Source organism: Microcaecilia unicolor, chromosome 1 (assembly GCF_901765095.1).
Source record: "Microcaecilia unicolor chromosome 1, aMicUni1.1, whole genome shotgun sequence".
Classification (NCBI taxonomy): Eukaryota; Metazoa; Chordata; class Amphibia; order Gymnophiona; family Siphonopidae; genus Microcaecilia; species Microcaecilia unicolor.
This window is the reverse complement of record NC_044031.1, coordinates 162,453,983-162,472,059: the sequence shown is the minus strand read 5'-3', so window position 1 is coordinate 162,472,059 and position 18,077 is coordinate 162,453,983. Positions and strand designations below refer to the sequence as shown.

At 39.7% G+C, this 18,077-nt stretch overlaps 1 protein-coding gene across 1 annotated transcript in view; it reads right to left on the bottom strand.

The window, feature by feature from the left end:
• The window catches only part of NUP42 (nucleoporin 42), a 52,809-nt gene that overhangs the window by 19,819 nt on the left and 14,913 nt on the right, over positions 1-18,077 (bottom strand). The window contains exons 3-4 of the mRNA XM_030201807.1: positions 13,057-13,151; positions 3,519-3,595 (exon numbers count right to left, since the gene is read on the bottom strand). Coding sequence (XP_030057667.1) covers positions 3,519-3,595; positions 13,057-13,151 — 172 coding nt within the window. The remainder of the gene's footprint in view (positions 1-3,518; positions 3,596-13,056; positions 13,152-18,077) is intronic.

Here is an 18,077-nt window from a genome sequence, read left to right as displayed (position 1 = left end):
AGATGGCACTGACAAAGTCCAGCACCTCCTGAAGTATGTGATCCTGGAACTCAGAGGCTGGAAATCGAAGGTTGCAGCTCAACAGTGGAAGTTGTTGCTACTAATGTGGAGTGTGTAGTTCAAGAGTCTTACCCTACTTTTTTGGTTTGTCCCAGGTATGGAGATTTCTTTATAGACAATACTGCAGATGTTAGTTAATACCGTGGGACAATTATCTCAGAAGCATGAAAGCTTCAGTCTGAAGTTGAGGTTGTTGAGAAGATCGAAGAGAACCAGTTGGTTGTAAACAAGCTGGTAAAAGGTAACATTTTAATGCAGTTTACTTTAGGCATTTAAAATTTGAAGTTCCCAAAAGTTTTTGGAAAACTCCAATGGCTATCTGGAAGAATTTTCTGGCACATGCTTTTGGGATGGGAGAGACCACCTTTCCCCCTGTTAATAAAGGTATATTATCTACCTCAGAAAAGAGATAATCTGTTGGTACTAATCAACAAACGTAGGATACCTCTGCCATTTTGGAATCATCTGCTGAGGAAATACAAGAGAGACACTTTATTGGTGAGCTTTTGAACAGGATTTGAACGCTATTCCGAGACTTTACTTTAGACATTCCAAGTGTTGAGTTCATGGGGCAAAGATATGGCGAGAACCACTCAGAAGAGACAAGTTGTTTCTTGCCATGTGTCAGGAGACTATTACCTTGGGTGTTTTTTCCCCTTCAATATCCATGTAAATGCTTGGTTAAATATTTGAATGTTCAATATATATTCTCTCTCGCAGAACAATTACGTCCTTTTCCAGATATTAAGATATCCGCTTTGTCCACTCAGCCTGTTGCCGATTCTTAGTGAGATTATTATAGATCAGAGAGCTAGAATGCCATTAAACCATTCCTTTAGTTAACTTTATTAATTTTCTAAGTACTCTCCAACATGTATAACTCTGCCTTCAATTATACTGTAGTCTATTTTTGAAAATTCTAAGGATTTATTTAGTTATTGAATAATTAAATCCTTTGAATTGTATTTCTTCCCTTGTTTTTTTTCCCAACGTTTCTGTTAGCAAGTGGTACTTGTGAAGGTTGTTAAAATTTCATAAATAAAAAATTAAATGGCTACAAGAGGGAAAGATAGAATGCGGTTTGAGGACAGAGCTATAGATAAGCAGATAGCTGCAATATTTAGCCACTATTCACTTCATCCATTTAACCAGGACTGAAGAAATAACTACTCTAACTTAAAACGTGTTCCTTAGTGTTTAAAAATGTAGGAGTCCTACATGAAGAGATAGTGCAGCAGAAAATACACTTAGATTCAACATTCACAAGTCCCCAGAGAGAGACTGCCTCTCATTGACAAGGCTTAGAATCTGTTTCTACAAAATGTGACAAGAGGTTAAAAAAAAAAGTCCCGACTATAAACAGCAGTGCTGGAAACTTTGCCAGAAACGGGGATGATCATGATGCCATTTGTTTTAGAATACAGCTAGGACCTGGCAACCTAACAGAACAGTTCACCCCCCATTTTTCCTGTAAATATTTTTTGGGATCTACAGCAGGTAGTATATGCTTTCTTTAAAAAGCTCATGTGTGCCTTATGCAGACTCACCTTCCTTGCACAAAATCAGCTCTGAAAAGAAGATGTGCCATAAACAGAGTTTCTTTTTACAGGACTGTCCTGAAGTGCTTTTTTGTGGTTAAGAGGAAAAGTTTTTTTGGGGGGGTTCCCCATTATTTCTCTTCATATTAAGATCTCTTCACGGACTCCTGATCTTCTTTTCTTTTTTGATATGATGCATACTTGTACAGTTAATAAATAGTAAGCCAAATTGGCAGAAGATAGATTATATGAGCTGCAGAACTGAGAACAATTCACCAAAAAAAGAGTGACGTTCAACCACTCACTCAATTATCAACACTTCACCAGATCTGTGTTTAGTATTTTAAAAGGAAAACCAGTTCTCTATTATGTCAGGAAAGAAAAAAAGCCTCAGAAAAATGCAGGTATTTGCATTCAATCTGTTGTGAATTGAGGGGTCCCGAGCCCCCCAAGAAGGCTGGAGTGACCTTAAATCTGACTCCATCTCTAAATAGCACTAGTACTTGGGTAATCAAGGAGTTGTGAAGTTCTAAAAGGAATTGCCACTAAGAGAGATATTAGGTCTAAGGAAAAGATACCAGCCTTATGACAAACTGGATTTATGTCACAGGTTATACAATGCAGTGAAAGATAGCCTGATACAGCAAAAGCATTTATACTTACAGCTTCTGATCATAAAGTGAAGCCCACAGAACATCATTTGGAATGAGGAGTTTATTTGCCAAGATACAAGTCAAATCAGTGATTGACAACAGGCACGTACTATCAATTAGTTATAGGAATATAATAATCCAGCTGCAAACGGGTGTTAATTAGTTCCTAATCTTTTATCATTTCTTTTACCAATTAAAGGTTTTACAAGGGAAAGCAATTAGGTAATTTGTCAATTCTGCTGGACACATTGGTTTCCCTTGGAGAGAGAGAGTGGCAACCCTTTTCTCTCTAGCTTAAACCAGGAAATACCCTGATTTTTATAGGTGCCCTCAGGATATGGATATGACAGTAGATATACCTGATTGGATCTATGCTAATGTCATGGTTGTCACTGATTGGCTCATGCTAATGAGTAGCTTCTATCTTACTAACATGGTTTTGTCTTTAGCTCGCTTGACCACAAATCTTAAGCAAGACCCTGCATCCAGCTACACCTTTCCTTTCTCACACCATGGCTGACCACAATCCTGCTCACAGGAAAGTCTCATTTCTCAACTTGTTTTTCTAACTTACATTAGAGAAAATTCCACTTTGCAACAGACACAGCTTCCATTTTGTGCTGAAATCCTCCATTTTGTTTCCATATCTATTGACCTAACTTTTCCTAATTTAGCTTATTTAGGCCTCAATCCGGGCTACAAACTAGGCCATACTTTTCCAGTAAGCTCCCAGTTATGTCAGCCATCAGATTTCTGACTCAGCCAAGGTCTGTAATAGCCTGAGCTCTATGACTGGGCCTGCCACCATTCCAGTGGGGGGGGGGGGGGGGGGGGGGGGGTCTCTGGCTGTACCATAATTATACAAATCATAGGTTTTAAAAAAACTGCCTCAGAGGGTAAAGGAACTTCTTCCCCTTGGCTTGCTCAATATAAGTGGAAGAAGGTCCTCTACTCCCTAAGGCAGCAGTTTGGCACACTGAAATGAGGGCCAGCGTCAGGGAGACCTTTGGGCATATTTGAAGCTAAGTAGCTGGATATCATGTCCATTAAAAATGAGCTAAAATATAAAAACAGGTAGGTTTCTTTAAAACCTATGATTGAACGCAAATAATTTATACCTGCATTTTTCTGAGGCTTTTTACTTCCTGACATAATAGGAAACTGGTTTGACTTTTAAAATACTGAACATAGATCTGATGAAGTATTGATTGATATTGAGTGACCTGAGAACAATTAAATGTGCGTACTATTGATAAAACTAGCTTACATAATTCTGCAGGTTCCCATCACTTCTACACTTATAGTACTCAAGACGTAACTCTTCTGGTGAGAAATCTGAAAAACCTGCAGGAGACGACAAAATCATGCCATCATCTTTATATACTTCAATGAAACAATAATAATAATCAATAAATGTATCCCTTGTATGTTACTCTAATATGGAATTTATAGTCTGATTAGCCAAACAGTTTAAGACAGATTACAATAATTCTCAGAAAACTGTAAGACAATATCAAAACAGCAAAACATCTTAAAAATTAGATAAGGACAATCATTTATATGGCAAACCACAAAAAACATTTTAGGTATGTTTCATAAAAGCAGGAGAACCATTAAGGAGGGTGTATCCATTTGTCTATCTATACATATCAGGTGAAGGTGTGTATGTATGTATGTATGGCTGCCAATTGTATTCAAGTGGCTGACCACACCACATGTGGGGCAACCAAGGGCTCAGACAGCGAATCAGTGGAGCAACTTTTACATCACTAATCATATCTATTATCCTGGAATGGCAAAACCATAACAGAACTCTGTAAGCCACATTGAGCCTGCAAATAGGTGGGAAAATGTGGGATACAAATGCAATAAATAAATAAATAAAAATACACATTGTCACTGTCCAACATCAGACACTGAAGCAGTTTTAAAGGGGAGCAGCAGTGGGAATCTACACCCTCACTATCCCCACCATTACCACTGACAAGTGTTATCTAGGACTGAAAATCTGTGGGGATTGGAGGTGGAAGGGGAGGTGAGTGAAAAGAAATGCACTACTGTACAATGCTTGAAGAACTTGCCAACTTGTCAAGGATAAATTGTGTCTTGCCTAATAATTTTCTTTCCTTTAGTCCTACCAGACAAGTTCAGGCAAGTGAACGTTGTGTCCATCAACCAGTAGATGAATATAGAGAAACAATAGTTCCAAGTAAATTTATCCCTTTATTGTTGAGCCTTAGAATGTTCAGTATTTTGATTAGCTAAGCAGTGGCGATCATGACCATATGTTTGATCAACATTGAAACTTAAGACATTATGTCCCATTCAGTCAATAGGTTGAATAGCAACGGAGGGAAATACTCTACTACATACAAGTATTTCACCAAGTCAGAGGATGTGAGAAATAGAGCTCATTAGGGAAGCTTGAATACAGATCCACGGTGATCTGTGAAAAAGCAACTAAAAGTCAAAGCATCAGGGACAGTTCTGGACTGGTCTGGTAGGGCTAAAGGAAAGAAAGTTACCAAGTAAGAAAATTTTCATTTCTTAATTTGTCCATACCAGATCAGCTCGGAGAAGTGGGATGTAGCAAAACAGTGTGCTAAAACAGGGAGGGATGGGGGGAACAAAAAGAATCTGACAAGAGAACAGACTAGCCCTATGCAAGTTAAGACTAATCGTAAACAAACTGTGGAGTACGCCAGTATTATCATTGAGAAGTACAACAAGGTGGTATTCTGGACAAAAGAGAAAGAGTACCATATAACAATGAAAGCATGAAGATATGGGTCCCAGATCACCGTATGCTTGATGACAATCTGTAGAGGCACCAAAGGGAAGCTTCAAAGGACTCATTAAGCTGGAGTTAAAGAAAAACATTCTCTGTTCAGACACAAATGGATATATTAGAAAGAATGAAGGGAGAGGGAAAATACAGAACTGGAACAAAAATTTCCTAGGAACACTTAGTTAATTAACAGTAGTTGATATGACCATGTGACCTGCTACAAATGCAGCCTATGTAAACACAGCAGATGAATTGAAACAATAGCTTATGTGGCAGGCAAGAGGAAGCAAGCTGCTCGACAGCTGTTCTACCTGTAGAAACAAACAGAAAAATTCAAGAGGCATTGGATCACATCTCGGAGCCCAGTAGACAGGGATACTTTGCAGGCTGCTAGGGTGACTCTAAATGCTAAGCTGCATGACCGGACTATTAGATCTTTGCAATATTACAAACATAAGCTGTATTGTTTTGGCAATCGAACAGGCACACTTCTTGCTTGTTTAGTTCATACCGGTGGGGCCCTCAGTTTTGTATAGGGATCATGTATAACAAGGTGGTTACAGATATAACCCACATAACATTTTTATTTTGCCAGTACTTTAAGACCTTTTATGAAGGGCAAAATATAGCCCGGGGGATGTTAACTCCTATGTCTCATCTGAACTTACTGCAGTTCCGAGAGGATAACTTATGAAATTCTGGCTGTCCTTAAGCAGGCTCCTTTGTCTAAGTCACCAGGGCCTGATGGAATGTTGCTGAGTTCTATAAAACACTACAGGAACATACATCTTTGCCACTAGCAGCTATTTTGAGGCGGTATCTTTGAATAAGCGCTTCCCAGAATATGCTAATCGTTCCACTATAATGGTGCTACCTAAGCCTGGTAGGAATCCGACCTTGATGGATTCTTATAGGTAGATATTGCTCATTACTTTTGAACTCAAGCTTATGGCAAAGTTATTGGCGACTAAATTAGCTAACTTGTTGCCAGATACAATACATCCGGACCAGGTGGGATTTGTCCAAAATCGGCAGGCAGTGTGGAATGTAAGGAGTGTCATGGCAGTTATGGGCCATATGGCCATGTTAAAGATTTGAACTCTGCTCTATGGTTCGTTTACTTATATGCCCAAAAAAGCATTTGATTGTGTAGACTGTGAATTCTTATTCAGTTATTAGTTAAAATGGACTTGGGGGCCCGTTTTTGGATATGGATAAAGTATTACATATGAATCCCACTTTGGCAGTGTGGGTAAGTGGTCTTATTTCCAAGTTCTTCCCTTTGCGCTCTGTGTTACAATTGACACAGAGAGGAGTCTGGTCTGGTGTTCAATTTGGACAAGTCTGAGGCCCTGCCATTGGGTGGGTATTCTTATGATTGGAGCGATGTGTTTCTGTTGGAAAAGGTGGAGGATAAGATCAAATACGTGGGAGTTTATTTGACTAAAAACGGGGCTGATGCATATTTTGTGAATTTTACTGTTCTATTGAAAAAAAAAATGGATGCACTAACATTGAGGTGTATTTTCAAAGCACTTACTCTTACAAAGTTGCATAGTAACTTGCTTTGAAAATGAGCCCCATTGTGGACTAAACTGCCTTTGACTTTGCAGGGGCACATAGTACTTTACAAGATGGTTTTGTTTCCACGGTGGTTTTATATGCTGCAGATTTTTCCTATGTATCTAATAGACTTGAGGAACTTTCAAAAAAATGCTACAAATGTTTTGACAGAATTAAAAAAAAAAAAAACAATGGCCACTCTGCAGCAATTGTCCTTGCCTGTTGGGAGGGGCAGTTTGGCTCTTCCTGATATGAGGAAACACAACGTAACTTGCCCGAGACATATGGTAGACTAGATAAAGAACACAAAGTACTTCATCTCTCTGGCTCTTGAACAGCAGCTTATAGTGCCTGTCCATCTAAAGGTCTTATTTACATCTTCATAAACCTTCTATAGTAAAGAGACATTCGATATTAAAATCTAGTAAATTATACTTGACAGATGGACTCAGACAAGACCTTGTTGATGAGAAAGGAAAGAAAATCTTGAGACATTACAAGATGAAGGGTTTTTGTTACCCAAGGTTTGGTATGCTTATCAGCAAGTCAGTCATTATATAGGTATTATGATAAACACAGGACTGCCCTAGCCTCAGGAGGCTGCCAGAGGGTGCTGACCCAGGGAAAAGTCTGGAAAATGCCCTGATCTGGTCACTAGAGGGAGTCAAAAGGGGTATGTCCACGTAATGACCTGAAGGGACAGCTAGGGGGTGCTCATGGTATAGGACCTGCCCTTCCCTGAAGAGGCCAGCAGGGGGAGCTCTCAGAATAGGTGAGGGAAAGGTGGAGAGAGTTCTGGGCCTGGACCTTTCTGGAACCAGGGGGAGGGGCCTAAAGAGTTGGGGAGGATTATTAGCCACCCTATAAAGAGCACCCTCCAAGAAGAGAAGGGAGCGGAGATGGGGATCTGGAACTCCTGAAGCCTGCTGGAGGAAGTTGAGAGAGAAGGATCCCTCTAAAAACCAAGAAGGTACTTACCTGGCTATGGACGTGGTAGTAACGGAACTGTGTATTATTGGAAGTTGAATGATATGCTGGAAAGAAGTTGTTCCCCACAAGACTGGAGCAGGGTGCTAATAAAGTGGATTTGCATCTTGTGTATCAAATTTGCTTATTTGGGAATATAAACCTGGTTTCTCAGTTTTCACAAGAAAGGTGACAATGGGGCCCATCAGGTGTACCAGAAATGTTGACTGGTTACCAGAGGATACAGCAGGGAAGGATTCCCAGAATTGGTGATAAATGGGGAACAGTCACCCTGAGTTAAAAGGGGAGTCCAAACATTGAGACTGGGATTACAGGCTGCTGTAGAGGAAAACTGTCTCTGAGGCTTTCTCAGAAGCAAAGCACTAGTGAGAGTCTGGCTGAGGGCTTGTGATTCTGGATAGGAACCAGAAGAGGGCCCTCAGCACACAGGAGTACCCCTGGGGGATTACAGTACATTGGATGCTCATACCTTAAATGAGGACTTGGCTGACCTTGTCTCAGAGACTTTTACTCTGGTTCAACAGACTAGCTAGTCTTACCTTTCTACGAAAATAGTCTGAGCAGTTTAATGGACTATGATCAAGTGGCAGCAGCCTGGAATAGGGAACTGCAACAGTATGAGCAGGTGACGTGGTATGGAATACATCTATTGATGAAAAAATATTAAAAGCGCGACTCGCTCTGTGCTATTGTAAGAACAAAAAACTTTTATCAAGGCTCTTCATTTTCCTCACATCAAGCATTTATAGCCTGAATTGCCCTAAATGTTGTCAGCTTCACTAACATAAGCTTTGGACATGCAAACGTGTCATGGCTTTTTAGAAGGGAATAATGGCTTACCTCCAATCTGTGCTGGGTAAGAGGTTGTCTTTGCGGGCAGACATTCAATAGTTTTCTAGCTTTGTTCCCTTAGGGCTGAGAAAGGGGATGCTATCCTTACTACATAAGGCCTTCTTGCTGGCCCAGAAATGTATTTTGATTTGCTGGAGACAATCTACTGGCCCTTCTATAAAAGCATGGAGAAATGAACTGTATCAGCTATTGAAACTAGAATGGCTGGATGCTAAGAAACCCTCCACGCTCTAGGAGAGCCTGTTTCAACAGACATGGTCCCCAGTGTGGAGTAGGCTTCCTCCCAGGGCTCATAGTTATTTATTAACTATCTGAACTAGAGCATGGGTATGTGGGTATGGGGGAGTTTGGATGGCTTGGTGCCCTATTTGTTTTGATTGTTGGATCACCATGTAGTACTCACACTGGTGATGTAGGAGCCACAAAGTTTATAAGGGTTAGTTTGGACAATTTGTTTTTCTAAAATAGAAAATACCACAATTTTTTTGTATGACACTGAAAAGCTTATGGTTCAGGACAATTAGTTCTTAGCATTGTATATTATAATGTATTTCTTTAAGTGGCGTCAATAAAGAATATTTTTAAAAAATGGAAAATTTAAAATCTGAAAAAGAAAAATTAGTCACCCTAACTCAATGTACTGAATTGCAGGATTGCAGAGTTAGAATATAGCAGACCTATTCTGCAGAAACAAGATGCGAGGTGTGCAACAAAGGCAATTATAACTGAGTGAACACACGTAAGAACAGTTATACTGCTGAATTCAAATATCATAGAAACAGATTGTTCGATAATTAGTACTCCAATGTGAAACAATTTTATTTTGTGGTATGAAGTACAGTAAAGACTTTCATTGCGACAGAAACAAAGCTACGCGTACAAAACATGGAACTTGGGTGCAATTCCTGTTCAACTTTCCAGAGCTAAGATAAATAAGCTCCCAGCTAAGACAACATAGTGTAGGAGATTAGGACAGCCAGGCAGCTGAACTGCTTGGACTGCAGCGAGGAGAATTCACCAGTTCTGGACACAAGTGACTATGCAAACGAACCATAAAAGTACTAAAAGAGACCGAAATAGAATGAACGATTCCAACTGTAGTTGATAATACACAGAAAAGAAACAGCAAGCCGCTTAGAAAATAAGCCCTCCAGTATGAATTAGAGGAGACTTGGAGAACTCAGCTAAGAAGCTGCTCCCTAGAAGTTTACCAAAAGGTCGCTTTACTTTCCTATCTATACAAACACATCTCTCTCTCTCCACATACACACCTATTTATATATTAAACAACTTACTGAAGTGAGGCATAGAAATCCATAGAGGATAAGTAAACGCCTGCCTGAAGATGCTTCTGCCAAAAACCGCTAAAATAGCTCCAGGTTAACAAAGAAAATGTGAGGCACTGCTACTGAAGGAACTGGTTCAGCAAACACTGTGGTGGAGAGAAATAAACCACAGGTCTGGAAGATCAAGTCCCCTGTGGGAACGCCACTGCTAAAATAGAAGGAAGTAAGCTGTCAAAAAAAAAACAAAAAAACTAAAGGAGCCATAAGACTCTCACTTGAAAGAAAAAACAAAACAAAACCCTAGACAGAAAAAAGAACTGGGCAGAGGACTCAAACGACAAGGTTCCCCATCGTCTGACGACCATTGGACTGGAGAAAAGAGCATGAGAAAAGCTGCAAAGAAACTAGAAAATATTTGTAAAATGTATGAAATAATTAAAACAGCAACAGAGTTGCTAGCTGAATAGTCTGGCTTACATAAAAGGATAGCTCATAAGCCTTTAGCCTCCACATCCATATATTTCCATAGCAAAGGAGTGCAAGAATGAAGGAGGAGGGGGGGGGGGGGGGGGTAACAGCACCACAAGTGCTACCCTAGCTCCAGAAAAACTTGGGTATAATCCATTATATAGAATCCCCTGCTCTACTAACACATGGTTATTAACTGGGTCAGAAGCTGGCTGAAAAGTACCAAGTAAAAGCTACATGATCTGTTAACCATCCACTGAACGTTCTATGGCGGCACGATATCCTTAAGGGGAGAACTGCTTCAAACTATTTTGTTTCTCTATCTCCATCTACTGTTCAACGGACAACACCAACTTATCTAGGCTGGTCTGGTATGGATAAGGAATTTGTTTCCTTGATCATTTCCAATACCTCCTGTAAAAAAAAAAAAGGTGGGGAGGAAGGAATATTAAGAGAACAGACAGCCATCTTATTTTCCAGTAGCTCATGTACTAGGCTGCGTATTTTGGTTTGCTATTTGCTAAACAACATATGAAATTTTATAAAATATTATAGAAATAATTTACAGGAATTACAGAGAATTAATTGTCTTTAATTACTCACCCACCATCACAGCACCAGACATCAGTTTTAAAGTTATAACAAAACTTACAAAATCTAACATCAGTACCTCTGGTAATTACAAGTAATTAGACTAATTATATAAAGAACAGAAAGAAAGAAAGAAAGAAAGAAAGAAAGAAGGAAGAGGAGTTTGTTCCTCATACAAAGGTCACAGAACAGAGAGAAAGAGGAGAAAGAAACTAATTCTCTATCTAAGAATCTTTTTCATTCATTCTATCGGGGGTGGGGGGGAAGAGTACCCCCCCCCCCCCCCCGAAACAGGATGTGGCAAGGATATGAAACTCTCCTGCCATCCTGACTATATCAGAGTTCCTTTGTCTGCAGCATGGTTTTATAGGCTGTGGTAAGCATCCACCTTCCCTCTACCGTGGACCAATCATAGGTGCTGCAAATGGGCTGGAGACTTGTAATTGGGACTTTCATATGTGCTGGAAGATTGCAATTGGTCCTTGCCACACCTCTTTCCAGTAAATCACTTTTGTAACAGGATATACCAGTTATCTGAGTTGCCATAGCAACATTTTCATCATCAGAGCATGTGACCAGCCAAAAATTCCTTCATGTGGCTGATAGGAAAAGAGATGGGGGATGGGAAGTAATGCAGTATACCTGAAGTAAAACGTATAGCTCATAGCTAAAATTATAGTAAGTTTCTGGTACAGACTTCTTCCCCCCCCCCCCCCCCTAAAATCCACATGAGACCACCACAAGAGCTTGAGCACTGTGTGGCTCTCACTGAGAGCCACATGAAGCGAAAGGTAGCAGTATATCATTCTCCTCTTTCCCCCCCCCCCCCCCCCCCCCACCTTCTAGAGCCATTTATGCACTGTCTCACTAATGCAGGCCAGCTCTTGTAAACTCTCCCTAGAAAAAAAAATAAATTCAGAGCCATAGGCAATGTTGAGCTAACTATACTGCATTGTATTTTCTTAGCAGAAAGAGGAGAAGCAGCAGAATAATGGGTTCACTTCCCACTGCAGCTCTTTTTGACTCTGGACAAGTCACTTAATTGCCCCAAGGACAAAATACCTGTATATAATATGAAAAGTGTGTGTCCGTGTGTGTGTCTCAAAATGCCTAACCACTCACCAGGTGTTACCGTGCAGCCACTTAAAGGGTCTATCCCCAGCACCTGCTGCTTGTCCTCTACACTAGCACCCTCACAACCACCTCTGGGAGAGTCTCCTGCTCTCCAATTATACCCAGTGATTTCTAGGTTACTGGAGCCACACTCCCAGTGGTCCCACAGTTCCCACGGAGAAAAAAAAAACACTCCCAGACCCAACACACAAACCACTAGGATACTTTTTCAGTCCAGACAGCAGAGTCAATAAACTAAACAGGTTTACTGTCACACTGGGACAATGAACAAAAAATGTGCAATCAGCAAACAATAACACGTAACTGAAATATGGATCACTTATAACACTAATTAATTAAACATCTGGGAAGGTCAGGACATAAACTTCACTGAGCCTCAAACAAACAGATCTGTCTCTCTTTCCTCCTGGGCTAAGACTGAAGCAACAGCCAGCATCTGCTGGGTAATTTCAAACTCCAGGCCAATCAGAGCCCAGATCACTCAAGTTTCAAATAAAAACTGGTTACATCACTAAAGGCACTTCCTATTATCTGTGCGCCAACTAAAAGAAAGAGAAGTCAGTCCTCTAACAGCTTTAAGCAATGCACCATCTGCTGGCCAAACTAGAGAAATACGCTTCAGAATTAATTTAGGCAGGAAAATATCCAATACATTCTACAGGCTTAAAACACTGTTTCTTCACAGGTGGCATAAAAAGCTGAACTGATCATAAAAAGCTCAGAGCCAATAGAGTGCTGGAAACTCAAACTGAGTCAACATCTGCACCATCTGAAACAGAGCCACGCAGATGAACAAATTATCAACAAAATGTAAATAGATAGAAAGACCTCAAAACAAAAGCCACCTACTCCAGATACTAATGCTTAAACACTTTTCTTTTTGTTGGTGCTATTTTGTGTGTGTGGGGGTTCCCTTCTTTCTTATTTTGCCCTTTAGTTGGCATTTTTATTTTAAACTCACTCTGTTTTTATATTTAATTTTTTTTATATTTATTTGCTTGCTTGTCTGAATTCAAGGTTATCAGTTGTTAAGTTTTAGGCATACAGATGACTTTGGCAGCCCTGGACTGTAATAAATCCAGCCCTTAATTGCTTATATTGTGAACAGCATAAGGAGCAGGCAAACATTTCACTACCTGAGAGGTTGTGCTTTTCCTTTGCAACAGAATAAGCAGAGAACATCCACTGTCTAGAAGATTCCCATGCCTCCATGTCTTTTGCTATTATGTCTCTAAAATTGTAACAAACATTAAACAAAGAAAATGCAGTTTAACAAGGTACAGTATTTATATGATAGCAGCTTTGACCTATGAAAATGCCTTTTAAGTGCCTATCAAAACAATATATCTTCTTATATTTTAAACTTAACACCTGAGAAAATATTCACATTTCAACATTTTTGAAAGTTCCTCACAATACACTGAATCCAAGTAGAACAGGTCCTGTTTACTAAGCCGTGCCAGAGGTGCATTAGCGTTTTTAGTGCGTGCTAACCGTGTAGATGAATATTTCTATGGGTGTCTGAACGGTTAGCGCATGCTAATTTTTAGCACATGCTAAAAACGGTAGCACACCTTAGAGGAGAAACTTAGGGGCCCTTTTACAAAGCTGCAGCAAAAAAGTGGCCTTAGCACGCCCTTATGCAGGTCTTTCCCGTGTGCTAAGGCCACATTTTACCACAGCAGGAAAATGGCCGATTTTCTATTTCCAGCATTCATGGCCATGCACTGTTGCCATTAGTGAATGGGCCTTTACACAATTAGTGCAGTGACTCTAGAATACAGATTTCAAAAAAGTGTGCTTTAAAGTGGAGAAAACCCTCAGAAACCTGGGACAAACTGTCGCAGGTTTAGAGCGAGGTTACCGACATCACAAGTAACACACGCCCAGATTCTATCATAGGGTATAAAAACTCCACTGTGTGTTTGTTTTAAAGTTGTGTCAAACGTGTATGCTTATTTTTTCAAAGTTTTATCAAGCATATTAAATTTATCTAAAGGTATGGTCCTAGATTATTGCACTGTTAGGCTTCCAGCATTGTTTCACTTAATAACAAAGTTAAACACTCTTATCTTTTGTGTTCGACGGGGGCCACTTCCGTTTCACCCTAACATCAAGGCTTCCTCAGGAACAGAGCGTTGAATCGCGATGCTGTGATTCTGCAAAAATGGAAAATTCAAACTTGAGTAGAAAAGAACCAAACGTATAATAAATGCACATAAGCACAGACACTTGGATCCGCTTACAGCTTGACGGAGCACCATGCATTTCAAAATGGCGTCTCAGCGTCATCTGTGTGTCATCTGACGTTTATAGAGATCTAGATTGACTTGCATTAATGATTGACTGATTAGCTGGTAAAGATTAACTGGTTGGCTAATAGAAAACATGCCAGTCAATAGAGCTGTTGAGGCCATTAGGCTCTAATGAATCTAAATCAAATATCCACTGAGCCTCTCGTCTCTGTAATTTCAGCTTACGATCTCCACCTCTGTTTGATGCATCAATTCTGTCGATTGCATAGCATTGAAGATCTTCAAATCTATGATTTTTCTCAATGCAATGTTCTACCATGGGCTCTTTGACAGCTTGTCTGCGAATATTTGATCGATGTTCCAATATTCTTACTTTTAACATTCTAGTGGTCATTCCCACATATAATTTCTCACAGGGACAGCTGATTGCATAAACAACGTGGTCTGACAGACAATTGGTAAAGTGGCAAAAAACATGATGTTTTTTGGTCTTTGAAATATATATTTATAGATTTATATATATATATATAGATTTTTCTACCTTCAAACAACAAGCAAAGAAACTAATTGATGATTTGACTGATAGAGGCTATTCTAGAACCATACTTAAAAAAGCCTACCGTAGAGCCAAATTCAACAGTAGGGAATTACTTTTGACCACCACTACTAAGGATAAGGACAATGAAGAGATGTGCACCATGGTCATGCAATATAATGAGGCCAGCCCTCTTCTAGCCAGACTAATCAAAAATAGATGGGAAATCATACAATCGATCCCTGCTTTTAAGAATGTCAACCTACGGATTGCATATGCAAGGTGCAACAATATCAAAGAAATAATCAGTCCAGCAGATCTTAGAACTGTGAGAAAACAAGACACAAAACGACTGTGTGGTCACTTCAAATGTGGCCTTTGCCCTATCTGCTCTATCACTAAACAGGTTAAACAAATATATATTTCAAAGACCAAAAAACATCATGTTTTTCGCCACTTTACCAATTGTCTATCAGACCACGTTGTTTATGCAATCAGCTGTCCCTGTGAGAAATTATATGTGGGAATGACCACTAGAATGTTAAAAGTAAGAATATTGGAACATCGATCAAATATTCGCAGACAAGCTGTCAAAGAGCCCATGGTAGAACATTGCATTGAGAAAAATCATAGATTTGAAGATCTTCAATGCTATGCAATCGACAGAATTGATGCATCAAACAGAGGTGGAGATCGTAAGCTGAAATTACAGAGACGAGAGGCTTAGTGGATATTTGATTTAGATTCATTAGAGCCTAATGGCCTCAACAGCTCTATCGACTGGCATGTTTTCTATTAGCCAACCAGTTAATCTTTACCAGCTAATCAGTCAATCATTAATGCAAGTCAATCTAGATCTCTATAAACGTCAGATGACACACAGATGACGCTGAGACGCCATTTTGAAATGCATGGTGCTCCGTCAAGCTGTAAGCGGATCCAAGTGTCTGTGCTTATGTGCATTTATTATACGTTTGGTTCTTTTCTACTCAAGTTTGAATTTTCCATTTTTGCAGAATCACAGCATCGCAATTCAACGCTCTGTTCCTGAGGAAGCCTTGATGTTAGGGTGAAACGGAAGTGGCCCCCGTCGAACACAAAAGATAAGAGTGTTTAACTTTGTTATTAAGTGAAACAATGCTGGAAGCCTAACAGTGCAATAATCTAGGACCATACCTTTAGATAAATTTAATATGCTTGATAAAACTTTGAAAAAATAAGCATACACGTTTGACACAACTTTAAAACAAACACACAGTGGAGTTTTTATACCCTATGATAGAATCTGGGCGTGTGTTACTTGTGATGTCGGTAACCTCGCTCTAAACCTGCGACAGTTTGTCCCAGGTTTCTGAGGGTTTTCTCCACTTTAAAGCACACTTTTTTGAAATCTGTATTCTAGAGTCACTGCACACTTTGTATCACATTACGAGCCTCAGACTCTAGACAATACTGCATCAAGGCAATCTTTACACAATTAACACAGAGATGCCCACTCTCCACCCCTAGACATGTCCCCTCAGCCAAAAAATTATATTTATTTTTTTAGTGCATGGGTAGCAGCGTGCACATTAGAATTTTACCATGGGATGCCTTTTTAAGCTGCAGTAAGCAAGTGTTAGTGCTTACTGCAGCTTAGTAAAAGAACCCCTTTGAATATAAGATCAAAGATTTCATTCAGGAGGCCTTGTCTGAGTAGAAAAAGGGAAACCACATTCCAAAAATATATTAGAACATAAAAAAAAAAAAAAGAGACAAGATCAGCATTCAGAGAACAGTACAACATCCAAGCTGACATTTTGAGGACAAGCAGTACTCTGTATTTTTGGCCATATCTTGCATTCCAGAACTGAGAAAAAAAATTATAGCAAAAAAGAAATTAAAAAAAGACCAAGGATGCAGGAGCTGAACATCCAATCTGATCAATCTTGCTAATACTGCATTTTTCTATTGGAAGAATTAGAATATTTCCTCTTTCCTGTCTTTTCAATTCACCCCTCTCTCTCTACACTTGATCCCAGTGACTTGGGTGCCCTTTGTGGTTGAGGCTGAAGCCATTCCACTATGTCCGAGCCCTAAGCTTGTCTCTGTGTTTCAACATTTTTTATTGAAGACATAACAAGAACATTCTTACAATCATTGATACCACATCTGCCAAGCCAAAACTATACAACAACCTATTATTACAGTCTCCAAAAGTTTTTCTTTTCCCCCCCTTCCTCCCCCATCCCACCCCTCCCCCCGTTTTATTGATACTTATGCTTTGTTATCATCTGAATGTGTTGAGGACCAAACTTCTTCCCCTACGAGACAAAGAATCTACATAAGCACCCCAAATTTTCATAAATGTTTTCTTTCTTTTTAGTGAACGTTTGGCTTCTTTAGCTTCCCACATCATTAACTGGTGGATAAGGTTCCGCCAATGCCAATAACCTGGCCCTATATCATTTGTCCAGTTCTGCAAGATACATTTCTTTGCCAGCAATGTTATTTTACGGAAAAATAAATTGTGCTCTGGTATTTGACCTTTAAATGATCCTGGTAAATTTAACAGCATCTGCACTGGTGTACCTGCTAGTTTTCGGCCTAATAATTGTGATATATAATGGGTTATTTTCCCCCAAAACCTTCTAATCTTCCAACAGCTCCAAAAACTATGGTAAAATGTGTTGTTTGTTCTCCCTACATCTCACACACAGGGGCGTCTGCAAACCCCCGAATTTAGCGAATTGTGCAGGTGACATGTATGCTCGATGTATAAAACGGAATGCACATTCCCTATATTGAGCTCCGCTGACCAATTTCGGTATCCCCTTCAGTTGCCTCTCAACATCCCATACCAATAACTTGACTCCTAAATCCTTCTCCCAGCGCTCTTTTACCTTTTGAAAGTTTTTGGGTTTCTCATATGGCCACAGAGCTTTATATATCCCTGAAATTGATGGCGTTTCTTCAGAAATTTCTAGAAAAAAATTTTTTAGTTTCAATCCCTGTTTCTGTTCCAATCGGCCCTGATCTATTGACTGAATAAAATGTTTGAGCTGGCAGTGCGCAAATGTATCACCCCATTGAATTGTATCTGCCTCCAATAGCTGATCTAAAGGTTTAATCCCACCGTTATCGCCTATTACATCGTCCAGACATTCTAAACCTCTTTCTTCCCATCGCTGAAAGACTGGGTTTTCTATACCTGCTGTAAAGGCTGGGTTCCCTCTGATTGTTAATAGTTCTGTTACCCCTCTCCCCATCTTCAATCTGTTCCCCAAGAATTGCCACGCTCTCCTAAAAGCTTGTCTCTGTAAACAAATAGTTTTGATTTCCTTAATTCCTATTTCATCTCTTACATCAGCTAAGCCATCAACCCTCA